At 47.5% G+C, this 26,060-nt stretch overlaps 1 protein-coding gene across 16 annotated transcripts in view; it reads left to right on the forward strand.

The window, feature by feature from the left end:
- Positions 1 to 26,060, forward strand: part of Tenm4 (teneurin transmembrane protein 4) — a 766,582-nt gene that overhangs the window by 726,669 nt on the left and 13,853 nt on the right. For all 16 annotated transcript variants that reach the window (XM_042280283.2, XM_076547381.1, XM_076547377.1 and 13 more), the window contains 5 exons: positions 2,810 to 3,687; positions 14,015 to 14,187; positions 17,150 to 17,385; positions 21,394 to 21,690; positions 23,664 to 25,278. In XM_042280283.2, coding sequence (XP_042136217.1) covers positions 2,810 to 3,687; positions 14,015 to 14,187; positions 17,150 to 17,385; positions 21,394 to 21,690; positions 23,664 to 25,278 — 3,199 coding nt within the window. The remainder of the gene's footprint in view (positions 1 to 2,809; positions 3,688 to 14,014; positions 14,188 to 17,149; positions 17,386 to 21,393; positions 21,691 to 23,663; positions 25,279 to 26,060) is intronic.

The raw sequence follows: 26,060 nt of genomic DNA on the forward strand, positions 1-26,060 counted from the left end.
CAATGTATTTGTGTACACTCATCACTCTGCGGCAAAGCAAATGTCAAAATATCTTACTGGAGATACAGAGTGCTCAGGACAACTGGGACAGGGAGCCCCCTCCACAACAGGTCCCTTGTACATAGGAGCTCAAGGACCACGGAAGTTCTAAAGTCCAGTCCCAACATTTCCGTGATGGGGGTTGAAGCTGTGGCAGCAGCATCATTAACCAGAGGAGAAACCAGAGAGGTGTGTGCATGGAATCTGGGCAGAGACATTAAGCCAGTGTTGTGTCAGAGTCCAGAGCACTTGAGAGTGGTGGCCTTCTTTCCCAGGCACACAGTAACATAAGGCAACATGCAGAATATGCGAACATGCTCGCTGTTCATTCCTTCTCCCCACCCCCACCCCAGTCTCTCCACTGGCTCCCTCTCTGCTCCTTCCCACCCATCCCCCCTCATCAGTGTGCCATCTTTTCATCATAATGACAGGCAGAAAGGTCTCTGCAAGTAAGTCCCCAAGGTGCCCCAGGACCAGAGGGTATAAAATATTTAGCGGCCAGTGTTGACAAGGAATGGGTTTTAGGAAATTGAAAATTCTCCTGTCACTTTACAGCAAACTGTGTTCTTGATGTAGCTGAAAGCTGGCAGGACCATGCCCCAGAGAGCACTGGGCAGTGTGGGCAGCAGTAGCTCTGGAGGGGCTGGAAGCTCCTGCTCTTCAGACAGACAGGGGCTGGGGCTGGGTGAGGAACGAGAGGCTTTCGGACACAGGAGCTGAGCATCGGCTGTGTTAGCCCATCCTGGGCAGGGCTCTAAGCTAAGGGGACAGAGAGGGGCAACGTTTGGGGGGGTTGTTGTTGTTTGCTTATTTGTTTTTATTTTGTTGTTGTTTTCATTTGCCAACAACCGTATATTCAGTGCAGCAACTTTTTTATAATTAAAATAAAAAAGAATATTAACACCATCCTTGATCCCAGAATGGTTAACATTTTGGTATGTTTCCTTCAAGCTTTTTATCTCCTCCTTGTCCATAAACTAGCATCTGTGTTTCCCTAGCTGATCTCATTCTCCTCCTGAAGCTCTGTTCTATTTAGCACAGAGCAAACACCTCCCCCACATCATTACATATCCACCTAGGAGAGTGTTTTCAACCTGTGGATTATGACCCCTTTAGGGTCACATATCAAACATCCTGCATGTCAGATATTTACATTACAATTTATAACAATAGCAAAATAACAGTTATGAAGTAGCAACAAAATAATTTTATGGTTAGGGTTCACTACAACATGAGGAACTGTATTACAGGGTCACGGCATTAGAAGGGTTGAGAACCACTGGCCTAGAGCATCATGTTAAAAGATTATTCTCAGCATTCTAATTTACAAGTAAAGTAAATTGCTATAATTATTTAGCCAGTTCTCGGTTGTTGGGCATCTGAGCTGGCTCTGTTTGGTTTGGAGTTTTTGTTGTTTTGTTGCCATTATTAAAATGGATGTGATTGAAAAACACTATAGACACTAGCATGCAAGAGCAAATTCCTAGAAAAGAAACTTTCTAATTACATTAATTATATTGTCTGAGTAAACCCCAATGTCAAGTGTCTGTAGGAAGCCCAGCAACGTCAAGGTGGTGGGTCGTCAGGTAGAGCTGGAAAGCCAGCTGCCAGAAGCATGGTCAGCATTTCCAGACTGTGTGCAGTGTGCCTGAACCTCTTGGGGACATGACTGGCCAAGGGCTTCTCTTAGTGCCAGCCCTTCTTAGTGTGATCCGTCCAACAATCCTTAGAGTCAAGCTTTGCTCACCCCAGACCCTGAGAGCTGTAGCCCACTAGGATCCACTTGAATCTTCACCATGATTCCAGCCACTTTCCCAGCATGGCTCAAGAGAGACTCAGTATGAGGCTCCAGGCTCTGAGCCTAAGTCCTACCACAAGTAATCATTAATGGCTTCTAGAAGGACCTGCTCTGTGAAGACCCAGAGATGCCCACATAAATCAGGTTTGCCAAGCTCCAGTGTGAACTCAGTCACCCAAGGGCTCTGTACAGGTTCAGTAGCTTTGGGACAAGCTTGCCACTGTGCGTTTCTGACCAGCTCCAAGGGGAGGCCAGCACTGCAGGTCTGATTATTCCCCTTTAAGAGAAGAACCCAGGTGTGGTCCCCAACCCAAAAAACAATCACCCAGGAAGTTACTTTTAAACAGCCCAAGGGAGCAGACCAATCACACCAAGGCCTTGGCTTATCCGATTACTCAGAATGTTTTCTACAATCACCTTAGATAGTGAGAATATGGAACCAAAATCGAAAATCACTAATATAGAACCATGTGTCAGACAGGGGCATGGGTTTTTTCTAACTTTACATCCCCCAAACCCAACTTTGTGTTAATCATCTTCATGCCTGAGTCAGGTCAGCATTTCATGAAGATCTTTTTAAATCCCCCTAACAGCTCCTCTGTCAGCCTCCAGACTCCATCTTCCTCTCGCTCCTACTTCTGTATCCATCGTCTGAGTTTGAGCACTTACTGTGTGTCAGGAGGTACAGCTGTCACCCTGTTTTCTAATATGAATTTTTTTGAAGCTCAGAAAAGCAAAGTAACCTGCCCAAAGTTATAAGTGATGGGTCTAGGTTCAGAACCTAAGCCTGTCTGACTCCAAAGTCTCCATCTCAACTACTGCTCTTTGAGACTGTGGTCCCCTTCTTCAGTTTCTGCTGGGCCAAAGTGTATATAAAGGCCCTTTGGACACAATAGTGGGTTATTGGGAGTTTGGGGGTGACTAGTAGTGGGCATCCTGGCATCATTTGAGTGTCGGTGTCTCCATTGTCAGGTTCGCCTGGAGTGGCCCACAGACTTAGCCATCAACCCAATGGACAATTCCCTCTATGTCCTCGACAACAATGTGGTCCTGCAAATCTCCGAAAACCACCAGGTGCGCATTGTCGCTGGGAGGCCTATGCACTGCCAGGTTCCTGGCATCGATCACTTCCTGCTGAGCAAGGTGGCCATCCACGCAACCCTGGAGTCAGCCACTGCTTTGGCTGTTTCACACAACGGAGTCCTGTATATCGCCGAGACAGATGAGAAAAAGGTTAACCGCATCAGGCAGGTCACTACAAGTGGTGAGATCTCCCTGGTCGCTGGTGCCCCCAGTGGCTGTGACTGTAAAAACGATGCCAACTGTGATTGTTTCTCTGGAGATGATGGTTATGCCAAGGATGCAAAGCTGAATACTCCATCTTCTTTGGCTGTGTGTGCTGATGGGGAGCTTTACGTGGCCGACCTTGGAAACATCCGAATTCGGTTCATCCGTAAGAACAAGCCTTTCCTCAACACCCAGAACATGTATGAGCTGTCCTCCCCCATCGACCAGGAGCTGTACCTCTTTGACACCAGTGGCAAGCATCTGTACACTCAGAGCCTGCCTACAGGAGACTACCTGTACAACTTTACTTACACGGGGGACGGCGACATCACACACATCACGGACAACAATGGCAACATGGTGAACGTCCGCCGGGATTCTACCGGGATGCCCCTCTGGCTGGTCGTCCCAGATGGCCAGGTGTACTGGGTAACCATGGGCACCAACAGTGCACTCAGAAGTGTGACCACACAAGGACACGAGCTGGCTATGATGACATACCACGGCAACTCTGGCCTCCTGGCAACCAAAAGCAATGAAAATGGGTGGACAACGTTTTATGAGTAAGTATCAAGATATGGTTGTGTGTTATGAGATGCATTGTGAGACTGAAGATGAATGAATTGACAGAGCGTAATTTTTCCATGTATTCCATTTAATTCAGGATTGGGGCTGAAAACCATTACCAGTGGTAGGTTATGCATGTTCATGTTCTGAATGATTTATCCTAAAAGGGAAATGGTATAGTATAAAAGCTATAAGCTTTGGACTCATAGATGTGGGCTTCAAACCCAGCTCTACCGTGGGCTTAATCTCTCTAGGTCTCACTTTCCACACCTGCAAAATGGATACAGTAGACACCCACTCACATTACCATGGGAACATGACGTAGACCAAAAGTACTTAAAGGGTTAATATCTTCATATAAAGAGAGGTGATAATAGAAGGAACACAGAGATGAATTTTCTACATAACTGAAGTTCCATTTTTCAAATTTTGGATGAACTTATGGCATCCATTGTATTCTCCCTTCTCAAACACATTAACATCACCTGGCCTTTTTTTTTAAATAAGTCAAGTTCATTAAGGAATGGAAGCAGTTGTCTAGCCTGCTGTGCTACATAAATAACTTCCAGAAGTGGGGGCACAGAACCCTTCTCCCCTAAATGAACACAATGATTTTGAACTACTTGTTTGTGTGTCTAGTGGCTGTGGTGTGGCTGCCTCCCTCCTCAGGGCAGGGCTGTGGTTGTGTTCTCTGTGGTCAGGGGTAACAGAGTGCTCACTTCAAGTAACTGCTTCCTGCTCTTCGTACAAGAGAGGCGTCTCAAAGCAGTGCGGCCAGAGAGGCAGCCGTTCCGTTCATTACAGTCCAAGGCAAAGCACTCATCTCACACCTACATAGAAGACGGAGGTGCCGTTTTAATGAACGGGTCTTGTAACATCTCTTTTTCGATATGAGTTTTTTTTTAAGTTTCTCTTCTTGGTCATGTTCATGACAGCTGAGCCTGCTGAAGATGTCAGCCTTAGACAGGCCGCAGGAGCCAGCAAAGAACTTAGTCTTGTTGAACATCAGCTATGTGCTAGAAACCCAGTCATTGAGCTAATCCTCACAGCAGTGGGGGTGACAGGTAATATTTTCTCTTTTACAAAAACTGAGGCCGAGAGAGACTCATTTGCAGCCTGTAATATAGTGAGAACACTATAGTGGATCCAATGGCGGGGGGTTATAATTGATTTTTAAATATAATTTACACTAAAAAAAAATGTCATAACCCTATGTACAAAGTTCACGAGCTAAATTCCTTTCTCCAAACAGAGGCCTTGTTAATTGCAAAGAAAAGACAAAGATCCAGGAAAATAGCAATTATCTTGATTAACTCATTGAAATGGAAATACACTAAATAATTCAATTTCCCCCACTGCCTGGTAGAAACTCCTTATACATTATTTAGCCAATACAGGGGTTTCTTTGTCAGAGCAAATCTGTTCACGCAGTTAGTTCCCAAGGTCACTCCCTCAGATCCCAGACTGAATGCGAACACCCCACCTCTACTATCACGCCCACCACCCCCGAAAACTAAAATCCTTTTCTATACCTTCACCGGAAAGGGAGCCCTCCTTCTCCTTCTCAGTGGAAATCACAGCCTCGGGTGACGCTGGTTTAATGACTATGCAGGTGTGTAAGTTCCTGTGCGTGCTTGGACGCGTTTATATGAGCATATGTGTAGGGAGGCCAGAGAACAATCTCAGTCATCCTCAGGAATGCCATCCACCCCCTTTAAGACAAGGTCTGTCATTGGTCTGGGACTCAGCAATTAAGCTAGACAGCCGGCCAAGCAGGGTTCACGATCTGATGTTCTCCGCCTCCCCAGTGCTGGGATTACAAGCGTTCACTACCAGGCCCAGCATTTTTATGTGAACTCTGGATTCCAAACTTAGGTCCTCATATTTGTAAGGCGAGCACTTGACCCATTTAGCTATCCCCTCAGCACCCACAGCTGATGTTTTAGGAAAAAGAAACTTACAGTTGTATTTTTTTAAATGGCGTTTAAAACTTGTCAAATTCACTTTATACCGGAGCAGAGGAGGAACACTGATCCCTGACACAAACCTAAAGTGGAAGGGAGCATGCTTACCATTAAAGGGAAGCTCACTTCTCTTCTCCCAATATCTATATAGTACCTAGGGTTTGCAAGCCCCTGGGCCTGACACAGAAATGCATTGAGAAGGGTCTCCCCAGTCAGTGAGAAGTATCATCCATATATTCTTTTTACCTGTGAACACACTAAGGCCCAGAGAAAGTACATAGTAGCTTCCAATGGTGCAGTAGGTATAAAGCAGAGCATAGACCCTGCTCCTCCTGCTATCCTGGCCCAGCTCCCTATGTGCTTCCTGACTTACCGGCATGGCGGGGATTAAAGCAGTGTCTCCAGGGGTAGTCTGAAGCATGGACTATCGATGAGATCAAATACAGGAGGTTCAGTGACATCTGCTGTTGCTGTTTGCAACAACACTGTGGCAGTGCCAGTAATTACAGGAGCAGCGTGCAAGGGAAGCGATGGAAGCCGCAGAAAAATCATTTTAATAGAGGTGGGAACCAGAAGTCAGGCAGGACGAATAGAATCAAATGTCAAGTCTGAGAGTTCAAGGTATGAGCCGGGAAAACAGTCAGGTCCTGAGGGTATCCAAAATGGGCTAGAAAATGGGGTGCACCATGGGCCCCAGCAAAGTGCTCCAGCTCAGATTGGAAACAAAGTGACGGTGTAAGACACCAGTTCTCCCTAGACTGGACCCACAGAACCCAAGGGCAGCCTGGGGGGCTCACACCGGAGTCTCCACCACACAGAGCTATCGCTGTCTTCGGGCCATTCTGGGCATCGAAAGACTTGATAATCCCTTCTCTCTGTCTCTGCCTTGCTTCACTCTGGGTCTCCATTCTCTGTCTCTCTGAATCCCTGCCCTGCCCCCTTTCTCTGGGTGAGTCTGTCCTGCTGTTTCTCTGGGGCTCTGCACTCTTCTCTGAGCTGCTGCTGCTTCCTCGTTCTCTAGGTTTCTGGCCCCTTCTCTTGTTCCTGTCCTCTTCTGCCTTTCCTTCTAAGTGTCTGTCTCTGTCTGCTTCTGATTGTTTCTCTCGGCCTCCCCCTCTTGGTCTCGGTCCCCTTCTCTCTAAGCTCCCCACACCTCTGTGTGTATCTGTCTGTCTGTCTTCTATCTGCCTTTGTACATCTGAGTCTTTGTCTGAAGAGACTACATACAGACATGCATATGATACATATATTCATACATATATACATACATACATACATACTTAAATTCTGAAAGTGAAATTACTTAATAAATGATAAAACTACCTAGAAATCATTACAGCATATTTTAATCTAAATGAATAGAACAGAGTTCTACTAATGAACCATTTGCTGAAGTCTAGTGCCTCCCTTTAGCATCATGAGGCAGTTTAGTGGATCCAAACCCAATGTGCATGCCTGTGGTGTGGGCTGTTACTAAAACAAGTTTTAAGTTGGTTTCATCAATCCTCTTAACAGATTAAACAAGACATCTAATATGAACAGCATATACTTTAGAGAAACTTGTCTTAGAGTCTCCTGCTGTGGAGAGTCAAGGTTACTCGGGCCCCATGTCTGTTGGGAAAACCCTTCTAGAAGACGGCAATGCAGTCTTTGGCTCTGTGGAGGTGGTACCATTGCTTTCAGATTCAGCTCCTAGTCACACAGAACTTAATGGCAAAAAAAAAAAGTCTTGATAAAGCCAGATGTGGTGGTACACCAGTATTCATGAAGACTGAGGCAGTCTGGGCTACACACACAGTGAGTTCCAAGCCAACCTGTGTCTCAAAAAGGAAAAGCAAGCAAGGAAGGAAGCAGACAGAATGAGGTTAGTTCCAAAATTGACTTCCTGGGTAGGAGCGAGCCACAAACTTCCACATGCTCCGTAAGGGGAGGTGGCTCCACCCTCCCATAGTGCCCCATGACAACTCCTCTTATGATCACACTCGCATTAAATATGTGAGTCCCTTACTAATTCTTTAAATTTATTTCTGCTTCAGGTTTAGGGCTTTTCCAACACATAGGTGCTTAGTAAATATTTTATGAATGAAATGTAGATCCAGGAAGGAAGGGAGCTAAGAAGAGACACACACAAGAACACTAGATTCCAATCCCGGCTCCAGTGTTATCAGTGCACCTGGCAGGACATAGAGTTCAATTCACACAGTTCAAATAGAACACTTGGCTTTCAGTCTGGGCTTGAGAGATATGAGAGCTAAAAAGAGCATCCTTCCCAACTTTACAATGAAATAAGCCCGACAAGAGACAAATTCAGGAGTTGTCCTCAACGCCTTTCTCTGTGGTCAAAGGGCAAGCAACTGGCCCCAATCCAAGAACTCAACCTACAGAAAGGACAACATTTAAGCTCCAGCTTGCCTGGGTAGACACAGCCAAACACCAGAGTAGCAGTTCAGCTAGAGCTGCAGAAATTGGTGGGGGGAGTCCATGCCCTCTTCATGATCCACCCCACCCCTACAAACTACAATGGAGGCTTCTACACACACACACAAACACACACACACACACACACACACACACACACACACACACACACGAACGCACGCAAGCACGCGCGCGCGCGCGCGCACACACACACACACACACAGAAGAACTTAGGGAAGTGTCACTCACAATTGGCATGAGAGAGGGGCATGGCAGGTGCTAACAGGGATCACAGTACCTGCCCGCTCCACTCACACCTTTGTCACCTGGTCTCCACTAAGGAGCAAAGGAAAATGGCACTTGGGCATCCTCCTTAGACACTGATGAAAATCCACTTCAGCTCAATGAGACACAGAGAGGAAGAGAACATAATAGCAGCTGCTGAGAGAAGTGTGGGGCTAGGTCTCTAGCCCAGGGCTGCTACCTAAGAAGGGCCCGGAGCAGGGAACAGCTCAGGCACCCATGGGCACCTCCCCTGAAGCCCTGTCAGAACAAAGGAGAATGCTCCCCTACATCCCCAAACTGCCTGAAATCTCGAAGCAAAAGCAAGAGACAGAATAGAGTTAAGAAGGGTAAGGAGTGGGCCAGCACACAGAAGGAGATGGCCCTCGAAGACAGTACTAGGGAGAACCCAAAGCTGAAGGGGGAGTGACTTGGAGGCAGAGAAAAGAGTCAATTAAAACAGCTCTGGCGAAGCAGTTTCTCAATCAAATTATTGCTAGAAGAACTTAATGCCTGTGATGCACCAAGGCTAACCGTAGAAAAGTGAACTTTAAAGCCAGCCCTAATCCTAAAGCCGTGACCTCACACACACTCACGAATGACCTCACAGGAGGAAATTCACCCCAGTGTCTGTCGTACCACACAAGATGTCACATTTTCCAACCGACCGTGCAAAAAGACAAGAAAAAGCAAAAAGCGTAGCCATCAGACCCACATTCAGGTATGACACAGATGTTGAAAATCCCTTTCAGGGCATTTAAAACAACTGTAATTATACTAACAGCTCTAATGGAAAAGGTGGGCAGCGGGGCAAGAGCAGATGGACGATTTCAGCAGAAATGTGGGAGAAAAAGTATCAAATGGAAACGCTAAAAATGAGAAACATGGCCACAGAGATAAAGAACGCCTTTGATGGGCCCACAGCTCTTGATGACAGCGTGACACAGCTAAGGAAAGAAGTCAGGTCAATAGAAATTGCCCAGACTAACACACAAAGAAAAAAAGATAAACCACAGAGTGGGACATTCAAGAGCTGTGGGGGAATATCAAATGGCAAAATGTACATGTCATAGAAGTCTAGAAAAGAGAAAATAGACAGAAGAGATACTTGAGCAAATAATGACCAAGAAGTATTCATAATTAATAGTGGGCCATAGTCCAAAAATGCTCAGAGTACCAGGCAAAATATGCATACACACACATACTTTCACAGGCAGAAACCTCTAAGAGTATCACATTCAAAATACGAAATCGTTTAAAAGGGGGAGTCTTCTGAAAACAGCCCAAAAGTGGGGGCTGGGATATTTTATAAGAGGAAAAAATGATAAGAACAACAGCAAATTCTCACCAGAACCCATTCAAACTAAAAGACAGAAGTGCAAAAAGAAAAATAAAAGCAAGTATCTGTTTTCGGAGATGTGATTCCAAAAATGGCGTTTGGATGAAGGCGTCTAGAGGGACAGGCAAGGATAAGGGATTACCAAAAGGGGTTGAGACCCACAGGCACTAAGAAGAATGAACGGCCATTTCCAGCCTTCAGGACAAGTCCCTGGAGTCGTAGCTGTGGGAAAAGACCTAAAAGAAGCTGCCGTTGGTGCGGCTGTGAAAGGACTAAGGGAGAAACTGAAGGAAACCATGTCCTGATCTCACCTCTTTCCAGTGCCTACCGCTGGCTTGACCTAGTGAAGCGAACCAGCGGAGTGCCCAGTGTGCAGTCTACAGGTGCCGGCCTCTCAGAGAACAAAGAATGGCAAGGAATAGCTCTAGGAGGAAGCACCACAGCTGGCATAGACACTGACTGGCTCCGTGGCATGGTCCATGTAAGAGGGAGAGCCAGGATCCTATCCCTGCTGGATGTGACTCCTCAGTGCTCTCCCACAAGACACCTGGCCTTGGAACAGGGCCAGTGAGCCTATGATAAGGTCTGCAGATCTTACAGATATTGGTAATCCTGAATGCTAGAATTCATTGCTGGGACTCAGTCTTGCAGTAAATACTCAGTACAAGTCATGACTGTAAAATCCAGAAAGTACTCTGGCTCAGCCTGGCCTGAGGAATGCCCGGTGATGTGACGTCATCCACTACAGTGACCAGAGGCCAAGGGAACTACCGTGATAGCTGGCTTTGAACTCTAATTATTTACAAACGACATAGTGACCAGATCTTTGGCTGGTGACATTGGTATTTAGAATAATTACAGATGTAAGTCTTAAAAATCACATCTTTGTTATCCAACCGAAAAGTCAAGAGCAGCAGAAGTTGTATATCACAGAGGCAAATTGGCATTTTCCTCCCTCGCTGCTCATAGCGAGTGGCTAGCAATGAAGTATGCAGTGTGAAGAAAGCCTTGCAGCGCGTGTGAAGGTACCCTTTAGCGGTCCTCTTCTGAAAGCCAAGTTCACGGCAGCTCCATGAATCTTTTATGTGTTTTCTTTCACTGTACTGTAAAGATGCTTCGGAAAACTGGTGTGGAAAAAAAAAAGTCAGTGGAAAGATATGGTGGCAAGCCAATCATCTGGCCATCTTTACCTCCCCCTCCCCAACGGGGACCTGGCTCTGCAGCAAAGTGAGCCGCAGCCGGAGCCAAGCAGAACATCTTGAAAACTGTCAGTCTTCCTGACCCACTTGAGACTTCCAAACAGGATTTTCCCCCCTTTAAAACAGAGATGAGCACAAAGGTTTTTTTCTTTATCTGAAATAGCGTCGTTTTTATGGAAAGTTTGGTCAAAAACCACAATCTTTACGGTCAAGCAGACCTGATTTTGAATATGTAGTCTTCTATGAGCTGTCATTTTAGGCAAGTTGATCATCCTCTCTGACCTCCATCATTGCCATTTGTAAAGTGACAGTAATAATCCCTACCCTGAAAGATGCTGATCAACATGATGCTTGGTACCTGAAAAGCGCTCTGAACATTAGTGAGCTCTTCTTTCTCCATATAGAAGGGGATCTAAACCATATGATTCTTTTCAGTCAGACCAAAAAGATCAACAAAAACAGCTAGCATTCTCTTATTCAGTCAGTGAACACCACAGAGCAGTACCTTCATGCTCAGTCTCTTCTAAACATTGAGAATACCGACACAGTCCTCGTCCTCATGAATCTTACATTCCAATACGAAGAGGCAGGTAAATAAGACAGTGAATATAGATACAATGCAGAACTATAATGTGGTAGAGATGGGGGGTCTGTTTTAGATACAGTCAAGGACAACCTCACTGTGAAGTTAGGGTATTTGAACTGAAACACATTATAAAAGGAACTAGCTGTGTCAGTAAGAAAAGGAAGAAATCTCTACAAAAGGAGCAGCACCTCAGCATAACACTTGGGCATAGCATGTTTGGGACAGAAGCATAGTGAATCCAACGTAGTTGAGAAGAGCGATTTTCTATGCAAAGGCAGAAAGAGAAAGAGGAAGGAGTCAGGTGGTACAGCTCACCAACCCTCATTCCCATTCCTAAGCACTCCCAGTTCCAGGCATCCAGCCATGACCAGTCGAATCCCTCCCTTTAGGAGCCAACATTCCACTGAGGACAGTCTCCTAGGATACTGAAGGCCCTAGTAAGAAGTTCGCATCCACAGGAAATGCGTCACCTTTTTTGGTCCTCACTGTGTATTTTTCTCCCTCATGGAGGAGGAAGCGTAGCTGCCAAGGTTATGCCATGAGCCTGACTGCATTACCACTGGTTGTGGTGAGACCTAAAGGTTAGGAGGGAACAGAGCTGAGTGTTGCCCTCCAGGCTCACCTCTGTCGAGGATAGAGATGATGAGACCCCCAAGCCAGACTATGCCATCTCTCCTGGTTTGGAAGAAGACACATCAGTGATTTGGGAGTTTTTGTAGTAGAAAGCATGTCTGTCATCCCATCACCCATGAGGCAGAAGCAGAAGGATTCTCAGCTGCACAGTTAGCTCAAAGTCAGCCTAGACTACACTAGGCACTGTCTCAAAATACATACCAAATCAACAAACAAAAAAAGCCCTGATAATCGGAATTAAGACAATGTCCCAACATCACCCAAACAGACCCAGGGCTCAAAGCAGGCACCTGGAACCTAAATTACTCAGAGAACTGTCTTTCCCTGATCCCTCTACCCTGCTTCAGGAGCTCTCAGAAGGTCTGTGGGGGCTCTGCAGAGGCAGCCCAAAGGGCAGAGGGCTCAGGGCCCGGAGGATGAATGGGAGGCTCCAGCTCTCCCCACAGAGGGAAAGGAACAGTGCTCTGATGGGATAATCACAGGTATTGATCAGGAGGCTGGAAGATCCATCGGCATTTCTCCAGCTCTGGGAGATACTGAAATTAATGAATAGGAGACAAAAATTTATAAATTGGCTGTTCCATTTGATGTTCATTTAATTAAGACATTCAGTCCTTCTAATGGAATATGTGAAGAGTGGAAATTACTGGGTTTGGGCTGTCGCATGTAAAATGAAAACCAGATCTTGAAGGCACAGGGCCTTTTCATTGTATCTTCCTCTGGCTCGATTTAATTATGCAGTACAAGCCACCTTCCATAATAATTACAATTGTCTGCCTTGATACAAAGCCTCTTTCTGTTTGGAGACGAACACTCTGGGGAGAAGCCTGGGGAGATTGTTAAAGTATCATTTAATGAGAGTGGTTGCCTGTAGATTTGTGCTTTCAGCAGTTTATCGTGCACCTACTGTGTGCCCAGGTCTGCCAAGTCCTGCAGGAGGCAGTGTGTGAATGAGCTATGGTCTCTTTCTCCCCATGCTCACTTCTGCGTCCATTTATTTGTTCATTTCTAGCTGTTTTCTTGATGTCTGCCCCAAATGATGCTGAAGCAGGGATGAAGTTGGGAGTCAGCACCCCTGGATCACCATGGTAGAAGGTGATAGAAGCCAGGTGGTGTGAGTCCAGACTCTCAGCCTAGTGTTCTGACTCCATAGAGCTGTCTTGACCTGGAGCACTCATAGTCCCAAGAGGGAACCAACTTGTACACCAGTCTTCCAAAACATTCTAGAAGAGCAACGCCCTTTCCATGCTGGGCTGCCGGCATGGCAAGGATATCTTTCCTGCCATGTAGACTAAGAAAGGTTCAGATAAGTGATCCATTTTCCTGCTAGCTATCAGCAGGTAAAGTCACATCAAGGAAACTATGTCAAACCCTGGAGAAGGAGAAGTTGGAGACTGGGGAGTAGATCTGACTGGAAAGAAAAGGCAGAGCATGCAAAGCCACAGCCCAAGCCCAGCTGTCACACTGTTCTGCTTTGTGGTCCAGCAACAAGGATCAAAACTCACTTGGAAGAGGAATAGGTTTGATTGGTTTACACATCCATATCACAGCCCATCACTGAGGGAAGGAAGTCAGGGCAGAAACCTGGAGGTGGGAACTCAAGCAGACACCATGGAGGATTGCTTCTTACTAGCTGGATCCCTCTGGGTAGCACAGCTAGCTTTCTTATGCAGCTCATGCCCACCTGCCTAGGGAATGGCACCACCCGCAGAGGCCCCCCTACCTCAGTTAGCAATTAAGAAAATGCTCCCATAGACCTGATCACGGGCCAGTCTGATCAAGGCAATTCTTTTATCAAGGTTTCATCTTCCTGGGTGACTCTGTGTCTGTTTGACAACTGAAGCTAATCATGACCTGCACCATCATACTTCTGTCACTAAGGGCCACCCCTTTGGTTTCTAGGTACGACAGCTTTGGTCGCCTGACAAATGTGACCTTTCCAACTGGCCAGGTGAGCAGTTTCCGAAGCGATACAGACAGCTCAGTACACGTGCAGGTAGAGACGTCCAGCAAGGATGATGTCACCATAACCACCAACCTGTCTGCCTCGGGTGCCTTCTACACTCTGTTGCAAGGTAAGTCGGCCAGGGCCTGGGGCCTTTGAGACCCAGAGGTGAAGACCTCTTCGGAGGATGGTGACCAGGGGAGTAAGCCACTACAGTAGCTGTCCAAGACCAAGAAAGACTCCCTCTTGGTTTTTCTCTGTCCTGCCACCTCATTTGCAAAACACACCAGGCAGAGACCTGTATAATGTCTCCCAGAAGCTAGGGAGTGATTTTTCATTGTCCCGTCCTATTATCCTCAGAACAAAGGGGAGAGAATCCAGTAGCTGTTAATCCAGGTGACCTCCTCCTCTGCTGTGGTAATGGCTCCCAGATTAAAAACCTTTCCTCTCACACTGGTGCAAGGGAGACAAAAGACATGAGTAATTACACCTAATCTCAGCGTGGAGAAATCCTTCCAGGAGCCCAGGACAGGTTTGTGCCTCTGCTAGGACTCCATGGGAAAGTGACCCTTCCATGCACCCATCAGATAATCCCAGATATGGATTGGGATTTTAGCTTCAGGTAAATGACAGTAAGAAAATCTTGCTGTGGATCCCCTGTCTAGACTGTTCCCACGGGAAGTGGTGACCCCGGGGTAGTGCCTGAGGCTTTGTTGGATTTAATGAACATAAAAGCAAAGCCAGAATCACGTAAGAAAGCCTTGGCTGCCTTTTCCCTTTCTCCCCTGGCTTGAGGCTCTCCCAAAGCCTTGACATCGAATAGTAAAAGGAGCTTTGCGCTGGACATCCAAGGTCCAGCTCTATCCCTCTATATATCTCTGTCTCTATCCCTCTCTCTCTGCTGCCTTCTCATACCTCAGCCCTTGTGTTTCTTCTCCAGGGAAAGAGAGCATGGTGAAGGGGTGTTGGGTAGTGTGGAGTCCCTGAGTGGACCTGAGGCACCTGTATCTGCTGTCCAATGCAAGTTCCCAACTAGATGAACTGGAGGGAGTCAACTCTTCTTCCCTGAGCCTGTTTTTTTGATCTTAGAAATGGGGCTGCTTTATAAGATCTGCCTCAGAGAGTTGCCTAGACATATTGTAAACAGCATTTGTAAAGTGACCATCATGGGCCAAGCACAGAGTATTGCTCAGAAAATACTTGCCGGATTAACTCATTAATTAGTAAGCAGCTGAATTTACCACAAGGAAACAAAAGTTTGTCTGTTTGCATTACTGCTTTTGTTCGCAAACATAGTTTTCATCTTTCAAAAAACTGGATGAAAAATGGAAGTTATTAAATAAAGAGAGATCATGTCCAGGAATTTCTTTCTTTAACAAGCAGTTGGGACACACCGTGGGGTTTATGCTATGGCAGGATTATTGCCAGGAGAAGTTGCCAGACCCCATCTGATGAGAACTCTGCCCAAACTAGGACAGCAAGCCAATGACTGTTAAGATGTGTGACCATCAGCCTAGCTTCTGCCCTCAAGAATTGTTGCATCTGCCCACTTTATACTGCTAAGCCTGCTTTGATAAATTTTTCTGTTTGGGCAACTTTTTTAAAATTCGAAAGTGCCACATTTCTGTTTTAAAATGTACCACCATTTAATCACAGCTTTTCACGGGGAGGGGAATAAAAGCACAATGTTCAGTGTACATGCCTAGATTGTAAGACACACCCCAATTCCAGAAACATCGGGACATAAAGAGGAAAAGCACATCCTAGAATACAAGGACTCGGTATCTATTTTCCACCTGGTACCCCTGCAAGTTGCCCGTCTGTTCCGTGTCCCAGGCTCGGGTGCTCAGCCTGGCAGCCATCTCAGGAGAGTCTTCATAAGAAGCTCTTTCGGTTTCATCTCAGGTCCGAACTGGAGAAATAATGAGAAGTAGCTGCTAATGAGCAGCAGCCTTGGGCAGTCACAGCCCACATTAACTAGGATCGTGAGAGATGGACCTCCCCACATGCTGGTCCATCCAAAGTCAACAGTAATAGACACATGTGCATTCAGCAAGGAGAAGCTTTACGAGATAAATTGACACTGGCTTTTCCACTCTTCGAATGGAAGCAAAATACAGATTGTCAGTGAATGATGCGTGGCAACACTGAGGCAGATTTTAGAATCCCTGTGAGCGATAAAGTGTGGAAAGATAGAGTGGGGAGGCAAAGGAAAGACCTAATTTGATGTCATTCCAGTGGGGAAGATTCAGTGAGGGTTTCCCATGAAAACTACATCTTTGAAAAAGATATATTTATTTCGTTTTATGTGAATGTGAATTTTGCCTGCAGTTAGAAATGTGCACTACATTCAAGTTTTGGTGGCCCTGGAAGCCAAAAGAGGAGATCAGATAGATCCCCTGGAACTGGAGTTACAGATGGTTGTGCGTTACAGATGGGTGCTAGCAATCAAACACGGGTCCTCTGCAGGAGCAGCAAATGTCTTAACCACAGAGCCCTCTCTCTCTAATTCCCAGTGCTGTATTTTTATGGTTTTACATAGCCTGGGACATTCCTAATTTAATCCACCAAATACTCACTGAGCAGATAGAATAATAATAATGCTAGCTATCATATTTTGAACACTTACCAACTAGAAAGGATATATGACCACCTGTGTCTAACTTCTTTCACTTAGTAATATTGACAATACATTTTCTTACAGTATTATTTGTAGTTGGAAAAACCTGAAACAAATTAAATATCTATTTGGTGCTGTTAAATAAATTGTATTGCCATATAATGGAAGACTGTAGTTATTTATTTCAAATATTTATTAAAATATTTAATGGCATGATACGATGCATCAGGTGATGAAAAACTCCATAGCAACTATTTGGCTCTGTAAATGCATTGGGAAATATTGTGAAGTCTACAAACATACAAAATATTTCCAATGGTTTTGAGTGGTGGGCTTATGCATAGTCTCCGTATATCTTCCTAGTTTTCTTCAGTGACAACGTATTGCTTCCGTAGTTGGGGGACACATTCAGACCCCCGTCCTAGCCTCCATCTTCCCTCCTCTCCAGCATCTTTGCTCTCCTCTCCTTCAGACCAAGTCCGGAACAGCTACTACATCGGGGCCGATGGCTCCCTGCGCCTGCTGCTAGCCAACGGCATGGAAGTGGCTCTGCAGACCGAGCCCCACCTGCTGGCCGGCACTGTCAACCCCACTGTGGGCAAGAGGAACGTCACACTGCCCATCGACAACGGCCTCAACCTGGTAGAATGGCGCCAGCGCAAGGAGCAGGCCCGTGGTCAGGTCACAGTGTTCGGGCGCCGTCTGCGGGTGAGCGGAATCTTGCAAGCACTAATCTGGCGGGGGGGGGGGGGGGTATATTTAGAGACCCAGATTCCATCTCTTAAACTCCCCCTGAAACCTCAGTTTCCTCATCTGCCAAAGGGAGACCAGAGACCATGAACCACAGGTAACAAAAGGCCGTGGGACATCCTTTTCAGTTTCGACTTCCGGGAACATGGCTGGCTTTAGGGTCGAGTCTGGGCTGAGTTTCCAACTTATTTTATTCCATGGCTGAACGTGGGCATGTCAGTCATCTTAGAGCCCCAGTTTCAGTCACTGGAAGAGAAAGCCCATTTTACATGCTGTTTCAGGGATTAGCAGTGGCATGCCCAGTGTCTCCCACAGAGCCTGGCACTCCTCAGGGATCAGGAACCTCTGCTGCTGGCGTCCTTATTGCTGTGGTGTTGCTGTCACTGCTAATACGTCCCCAAGTTTTAGAAAATAAGCCACATTTGATCAAAAGGACTGAGTGTGGTGGCAGGAAGATCGCAAGTTCAAGGCCATCCTGCCTCTGTACCAAGACCCTGCCCATCAGGAAGACCTTGCCATAGCTGTCGCTGTTGAGGGAGGAGTTCCTGGTGTGGAGGGTGGAGGCCTGATATTTTGGAGCATTTTTCAGGATGTGGAGCCCTGAGCACCTTGTCTGCTCCTCCCCACCCCCACCCCCATGTCTCTGTAGAGTGAAACTTGGGCCCAGCACTCACTGCCCAGTAGCCTTCCCTCTCCCCCAGTTTCAAAAAGCAAAGGGTAAAGCAGGAACTCCGAGGAGGATATGGATGAGCACTTGCCTAGCGGGGTGGTAAAGCGTGAGAACAAAGAGAAAAACCGGGGTTAAGGGGACCTGGAGCTTCAGTTCAGCGGTTGAGTATTTATCCAGCGGATTGCCCAGCAATGCGCACTACAAAGCAGAAACCAAGGGCCGCACAGGGGGACAGCTGGTGACCTGGGCCTGGCTTTCTGCCCAGGACCTCCTAGAACACAGGTGCTCAGTGGACAGCTGCTGAGCTGAAGGGAGCCACATAAATCCTCAGAGCGACAGTGGCCTCTCGAATCCCCCCTGCCTTGCAACCAAGAAAGTTTCTATACATGCTCCCATCTTCTACATGGGGCAAAGTCCAGAAGATAAGTAGTTGTTTCAGACTCATAAAACTAGATGGTTGTAAATCCTGGGGAATAGATCCACATCAGAAGCACAACAGTTAAGCAACTTATCCAACAGCAGAACCTAGAGCCTCCCCAAACCAGGCTTCCTTTGCGCCCTCAACAGCCAAGAATTCTGTAGCTAGCTAGCTAGTGTGGAAACCCGGACTAGTTCCTGTGGAAGGCCTAGCAGTCTTTGTTCCCTGCCACCATCTGTGGTCTCACTAAACCCTCATCTGCATTCTCAAGGGCCCTTCAATGCACATCTGAGGCAATGTGCCAAATGGGAAGTGTGACCTAGGTTGGATTCCCGCTGGGCCTCGTGTGTAGCCTCCAGCAACTCCTCTGAGCCTAAACTTCCTCTGCAGATGCAGGAGATGATGTATTCAAAGCACCTAGCCCAGGGCTGCAGATCCCAGGTGCTCAGTAAAGGGCAGTGATTAGTGCCATTAGGAGTTTCTCTCTACCGTGTGAACGCGACCAGAAGTTTCCCAGGCTTTAATTGGTCCCTCTCCCAGCCGGAGATAGATGATACTCTAGTCCGGTGGTCACATCTCTGCTTCCTCCCAAAATAAATGGCCACCCACAGTGGCAGTGTGTGGAATGAGAATGTTAGCCGGGTGTGCCTCCCCATAATGGAGCTCATTTTTTATACAGCTGGGAATTTTTTTTTAATAAAGAAAGATGTAAAATAATCTCATTGCCGCCACTGCCGAGCACAGGAAACACAAGGTGCTTCCCCCAGTGAACTGCTCGACTCAGTTTTATTAATTTTGTCACTAAGGTATAGATCCCCCTTCTTCACTAGGGTCCTTGTGGGTGAGGGAGGCTATCTAGGTGGCACCAACACTGGGGGTATAAAAGGATCTCCCAAAAGGTGCTTTTCAAAGGTGCCCGCCATTGTCAGCCATGTGGCCCCCTCTTTTCCTGTACCCTCTCTGCAAAGAACACGGGTTGAGCTTCCAAACACCTCTGATTTTTCTCAGGAATTGTCTGCCACACGGTTTTTGCTTCTACAATTGTGTTTGATTACCCTAGGGAAGGCAAGCTTATTATAACCAGGCCATTCACAGCTAAAACCGTCTCAGCATCATCATTATAAATCCTTATTTTCGGGGCCTTGACATTTGTATGGGAGAGTGGGGGAAGACACACACACCTCTCCTTCCTCCAGGACCGACCATGATCATGTGCTGTCATTTAGTAGAAATAATTATGGCCATTTATCCGGTGCCTTCTAGGCACCCAGCCGTCCCCTGGTGATTTACTCCTGAGTCTAAGAGTAAACGCAGGAAGAATCTGAGTCCCTGAGAAGTAAAGGCACTTGACCAAGGTCACACAGAAAAGCCAGTCACATAGTCGAGGTTGAAATTCAGCCTTAACCCTGGCACCTGCCTGTATCCAAACCCTCTACTAAACATACAGATCCCCAAAGGACCTTTGACTTCCACGAGGCACACATGCCATTTTACATCGTGTGACCTAATTACCTCCTTTCCTCTTGGGTCTTCCTGCTTGTCAAACTTACTGAATGACAAGTAGAAGAGACAGCAAAGGTGCCCCTGTGCCCTGTCAGGCGGGCACCCCTCCCCACCCCCAGCGGGAAGCCTTAGCTTTGAAGAACCTGCTGACATTTGGGGACAGACTGTGCCTAGGGGTCAAATCCAGGGGCTCCAGAGCACATTTCTGTATTAAAATATGGAGCAGGAGAGCTGGGGGAATGGCTAATGAGTAAGGTGCTTGGCAGCCTGAGTTTATTCCTCTGAACCCCTGGTGGGGGGTGGGGGGAACACACAAAAACAGACATGGTGGTACATGTTTGTAATCCTAGCTCTGGGAAGGCAGAGAGGGTGGACCCCTGGGGTTCGCTGAGCAGCCAGCCTAGCCTAAACAGAAAGTTCCAGGTCCCTGCGTATCCCCACTCATACCTCTGTTCTCATGCACACACACATAGAGCTAGCTCCAACTTGCAGTTTCCTCTGTGGGAGTCTGTATTTCCGACTCCAAAAGGAAACTGAGTGGGTGGTGGCCTGACAGACCTCAGGGAGGCTATAGAGATGGAGCTCCTGATCCTGGAGCAAAAGCAATGTATCGTAGAGTTAGGACTGGTTCCAACCAGACTACAAGAGAAACCACTGGAGATGTGATGCTCCTGCCTCCCAGCCTCCTCTGAGGAGAAACAGGAGATGTCTTGGGAGACAGCAGGTGACCCAGAAGCGTTGACTGTGGGCAAAGGCAGGAGAGACCCAAAAAGCAGCAAGTATAGAGCCCCAGGATTGCTAGAGCTTGCTCAGAAAACCATCAAGTATCTATTGAACTAGTGAGAGTGAAGTCCACAGATCTGCCGCTTCCCTGAGCTTGGTGACCTTGGAATCCAACACAGCACAGCGTCGGGCACAGAGCAGATGGGTCAGGTGTTGATTTGCCAGGTCCATTTGGGAGTTCTGTTTTTAGGATGGAGCTAAGAAAGATCTGACTTCCTCCTCCTCCTCCTCCTCCTCCTCCTCCTCCTCCTCCTCCTCCTCTCCTCCTCCTCCTCCTCTCCTCCTCCTCCTCTTCTTCTAATTAAGTCCCGTTGATATATCACATGATAAAACCATGTGTCTTCTTCGGCCAGAAATACTGTATGCTCATCACCCATGCTATCTTTATTTTTACAACAGGCCATCGAAGTATTTTTTTTTTCCTATTGTACAGATCAGGAAACCTCAAAGAGCTAACAGATGGTAGAGTGAGGTTTGATACCCACAACCTGTACTGCCTTCTATTCTCAGGAGCTCAACACAGTTGTTGGTCCTCAGAGCCAGGTCCCCGATGTCCACATCATAGTCTCTCCCTTTCTTATCTTTTTCCCAGGTTCACAACCGAAACCTCTTGTCTCTGGACTTTGACCGCGTAACACGCACAGAGAAGATCTATGATGACCACCGCAAGTTCACCCTTCGGATCCTGTATGACCAGGCAGGGAGGCCTAGCCTCTGGTCACCTAGCAGCAGGCTGAATGGTGTTAATGTAACCTACTCCCCTGGGGGTCACATTGCCGGGATCCAAAGGGGCATCATGTCTGAGAGAATGGAGTATGATCAGGCAGGGCGCATCACATCCCGGATCTTTGCAGATGGGAAGGTGTGGAGCTACACATACTTAGAGAAGGTAGGTATCTGTCTCCCTCCATCAATGGCCTTGATGCATAGAAGTCTGATCATTGTGGCTTTAATTTTTAAGATGGGTACCACTACACTACCCAAGGTGGGCTTGAACTCCTGGGCTCCTACACTGACCTTCCTGCCTTGGCCTCCTGAATAGCTGAAGGCATTCACCACTAAACCGGCTTTCATCATTGCTCCCCATGGCCAAGCCTAAACTGCTGACCTCAGGGGGATAAATCTGACTGTTGTGGTTTCCAAAGGGGGAGATGCCCATTTTCCAAAAGGAAAGGGGGTCCCAGGAGGTGTCTGGATGGGTTTAGTGTGGTGAGCAGGAGGTCCCTAGGCCAGGAAAACATGAAAGCCTTGCTGAGGGAGAAGAGCAGGCCCGTCCTAGCTGGACTCTGAAGAAAGACTTTGGTGGTGTGATTCAGGAGGGTGCTGACACAGGACGGGTTCCTGCTCCCAGGATCACCACACATAGGGCGACCTCACACTAGAGATCCAAGCAGAAGCCTGGAGGTCAGATCTGAGGCAAACTTAATCCCTTGCTGCTAATACCAGGTGTAGGCCTAGCAAATCCCTTCCACTTTGGGTCAGGATTCACTTCATTCAGAAACTAGGAATCAAAAATGACCTAAATCTTAAACATGTTTGGATAATTTTTTAAATTCAGAAGTTGGTCTCATATGGGGGAAGGAGAATGGTAGGTTTGTGTTTTTGTTTTGTTTTGTTTTGTTTGGGGGGGTTGCTTTTTTGTTGTTTTTCTTTCAAGACGGGGCTTCTCTATGTAGCCCTGGCTGTCGGGAACTTGCTCTGTAGCCCAGGCTGGCCTCAAACTCAGAGATCTGCCTGCCCCTGCCTTCCAAGTGCTGAGATTAAAGGCGTGCGCCACCTGGTAGATTCGATAGCTAGATACAGCCTTGTTATCTGGTGGCTTTCCTAAGAGAGAATATTCGCTTTATGCCCCACGTCTGGATCCAGAATCCTCACTTTGTTTCCTGCCCTGGGCACCTGTTCAGGGCCCCAGGCTCTGCTTGTCCTATGGTAAATGTCTCTACCTGTGCTAGGGCACATCTGAGAGCGAGGTTCTGTTGTAGGGCTATGGGACAGACTGTGGAAGTCATCCCATGCACTGCAAAGCCATGCCTGGGAAGACGGAATATCCCAGTGTCGCACAGTGAATGCAATGATGGAACAGGTTCTCCCTTCCCATCCCAGCCTGCCTGCCCCAGGGTGGGCCCATGACTCCCTACTACGTAAAAGGTGGGGCAAAGTCTAAAGTGCCCTTCTCAAACATGATCTGTATGCTACAGGCACAGGGAAGCCAAAGAAGCTGTTTAGTAGGCAAAGGCTGCCAGGATTTAAGACCATCAGGCTGTGTTGTAGAGCGTTCCTTCTCGCTTGGATAGAGAGACTGAGGTCAGAAGTCTGGGTCAGGGAAGGCAGGAGGGAAGTTGTCACAAATACTTTAGGCCAGAGTATCCCAGTCTCGCACCCAGTCACATGCAGAAGCGATCTGATCCATACCGCACAAAAGAGCAGACACGCAGGCTGCTTGCTCACAAGAGGAAAACAAACGGCCTGAGTGGACCCTGCAAGGCCAAAGGCTGAGAGAAAGCGCAGCCCCAGCACCTCCCTAACAACCCCTGGTGCACAGGCTGGAATGCTCTGCTTGACACAATGCAAAACCACCACTTTTCTCAGCCTTCCATCCACTTCTGAATTGAGAAGTGGGGCATAAAGTGAATATTCTGCCTTTGGAAAGTCACCAGATAACAAGCCTACCTCTAGCTACCAAATCTACCAGCTGGGAGGTGGTGATGCACACCTTAGAGCTCAGCACTCTGGAGGCAGAGGCAGGTAGATCTCTGAGTTTGAGGCCAGCCTGGTGTGCAGAGCGAGATCCAGGACAAGTGGGTACTTGGGTTGTCATCCCTTCTCTCACCTCCTTCATCTATGGTTTTCTTCTCCCTCCAGTCCATGGTGCTTCACCTCCACAGCCAGAGGCAGTACATCTTCGAGTTTGACAAGAATGACCGCCTCTCTTCCGTGACCATGCCCAATGTCGCCAGGCAGACACTGGAGACCATTCGCTCAGTGGGCTACTACAGAAACATCTACCAACCCCCGGAAGGCAATGCCTCCGTCATACAGGACTTCACCGAGGATGGGCACCTGTTGCACACCTTCTACTTGGGCACTGGCCGCAGGGTGATTTACAAGTATGGCAAGTTGTCAAAGCTGGCCGAGACTCTGTATGACACCACCAAGGTGAGCTTCACCTATGACGAGACAGCAGGTATGCTGAAGACCGTCAACCTACAGAACGAGGGCTTTACCTGCACTATCCGCTACCGTCAGATTGGGCCCCTGATTGACCGTCAGATCTTCCGCTTCACAGAGGAAGGCATGGTCAACGCCCGCTTTGACTACAACTATGACAACAGTTTCCGTGTGACCAGCATGCAGGCTGTGATCAACGAGACCCCACTGCCCATCGATCTCTACCGCTACGATGATGTGTCAGGGAAGACAGAACAGTTTGGGAAGTTTGGCGTCATTTACTATGACATCAACCAGATCATCACCACAGCTGTCATGACCCACACCAAACATTTTGATGCTTATGGCAGGATGAAGGAAGTACAGTATGAGATTTTCCGGTCACTCATGTACTGGATGACTGTTCAGTATGATAACATGGGACGGGTAGTGAAGAAGGAACTGAAGGTGGGGCCCTATGCCAACACCACCCGCTACTCCTATGAGTACGATGCTGATGGCCAGCTGCAGACAGTCTCCATCAATGACAAGCCGCTCTGGCGCTACAGCTATGACCTCAATGGGAACCTACACCTGCTGAGCCCTGGGAACAGTGCACGGCTCACGCCACTACGGTACGACCTCCGTGACCGCATCACTAGGCTGGGTGATGTGCAGTACAAGATGGACGAGGATGGCTTCCTGAGGCAGCGGGGTGGGGATGTCTTCGAGTACAACTCAGCTGGCCTGCTCATCAAAGCCTACAACCGGGCTAGCGGCTGGAGCGTCAGGTACCGCTACGACGGCCTGGGGCGGCGAGTATCCAGCAAGAGCAGCCACGGTCACCACCTACAGTTCTTCTATGCAGACCTGACCAACCCCACCAAGGTCACCCACCTCTACAACCACTCCAGCTCTGAGATCACGTCCCTCTACTATGACCTGCAGGGACACCTCTTTGCCATGGAGCTGAGCAGTGGCGACGAGTTCTACATAGCTTGTGACAACATCGGGACCCCACTTGCTGTCTTCAGTGGGACTGGCCTGATGATCAAGCAGATCCTGTACACAGCCTATGGGGAGATCTACATGGACACAAACCCCAACTTCCAGATCATCATCGGCTACCACGGCGGCCTCTATGATCCGCTCACCAAGCTTGTCCACATGGGCCGACGGGATTATGATGTGCTGGCTGGACGCTGGACGAGCCCAGACCATGAACTCTGGAAACGCCTGAGTAGTAGCAGCATCGTGCCTTTTCATCTCTACATGTTTAAGAACAACAACCCCATCAGTAACTCTCAGGACATCAAGTGCTTCATGACAGGTAAGGGCTGCGGTACACCCTAGGTCAGGACCTACCCCATTGCTCCTTGAGAAAGCTGCTAGGGGGTGGCAGGAGACACGGACTGTCCCTAATAGCATTGTTTGCCAAAGTCTATTTAAAGAAAAACTAGTTTGGAGACTACTCAGGAAATAATGGATCCATCATCAAACATAGTTGACAGGACCACATTCTTAATTTTTCATAATCTATTCGTTTTATAATATTTCAGTTTGTGAAGGCTCTGAGAGGTTCTGTAGTAAAAAGAACTCTTTAGTATACTTACCTATAACTTTTCTAAATGACTTCACCATAAAATCCTAATGTCTCAGCCAGGCAGTGGTAGTGCATATCTCTAATCCCAAGACTTGGGAGGCAGGACAGGCAGAAGTCTCTGTGAGGTCAAGGCTAGCCTGGTCTACACAATGAGTTCCAGGCCAGCCAGGCTATAATAAGATCCTAACCCTGTCTCAAAACAAATCAAACGGTTAGAATACCTATCCTTATTCTGGTTGAATTAATGTTCATATGCTACCCTAGAGCAACCATTAAAAACCTAAAACTAAAGCAGATAATCTGGGGGTCTGGTAGAGGCAGGAGGACCAAGAGTTCTAGGTCAGTCTGAGCTGTAGGAGACCCAGTTTCAAAGGAAAAAAAAAAAAACTAAATCAGGCACAAATAGACATCATTAATAAGTTAGTAGTCAGCTGGGGAGTGGCAGTACATACCTTTAATCCCAGCACTCGGGAGGCAGTGACAGACATATCTCTGTGAGTTCGAGGCCA

Source organism: Peromyscus maniculatus, chromosome 1, assembly GCF_049852395.1.
Source record: "Peromyscus maniculatus bairdii isolate BWxNUB_F1_BW_parent chromosome 1, HU_Pman_BW_mat_3.1, whole genome shotgun sequence".
NCBI classification, from domain to species: Eukaryota; Metazoa; Chordata; class Mammalia; order Rodentia; family Cricetidae; genus Peromyscus; species Peromyscus maniculatus.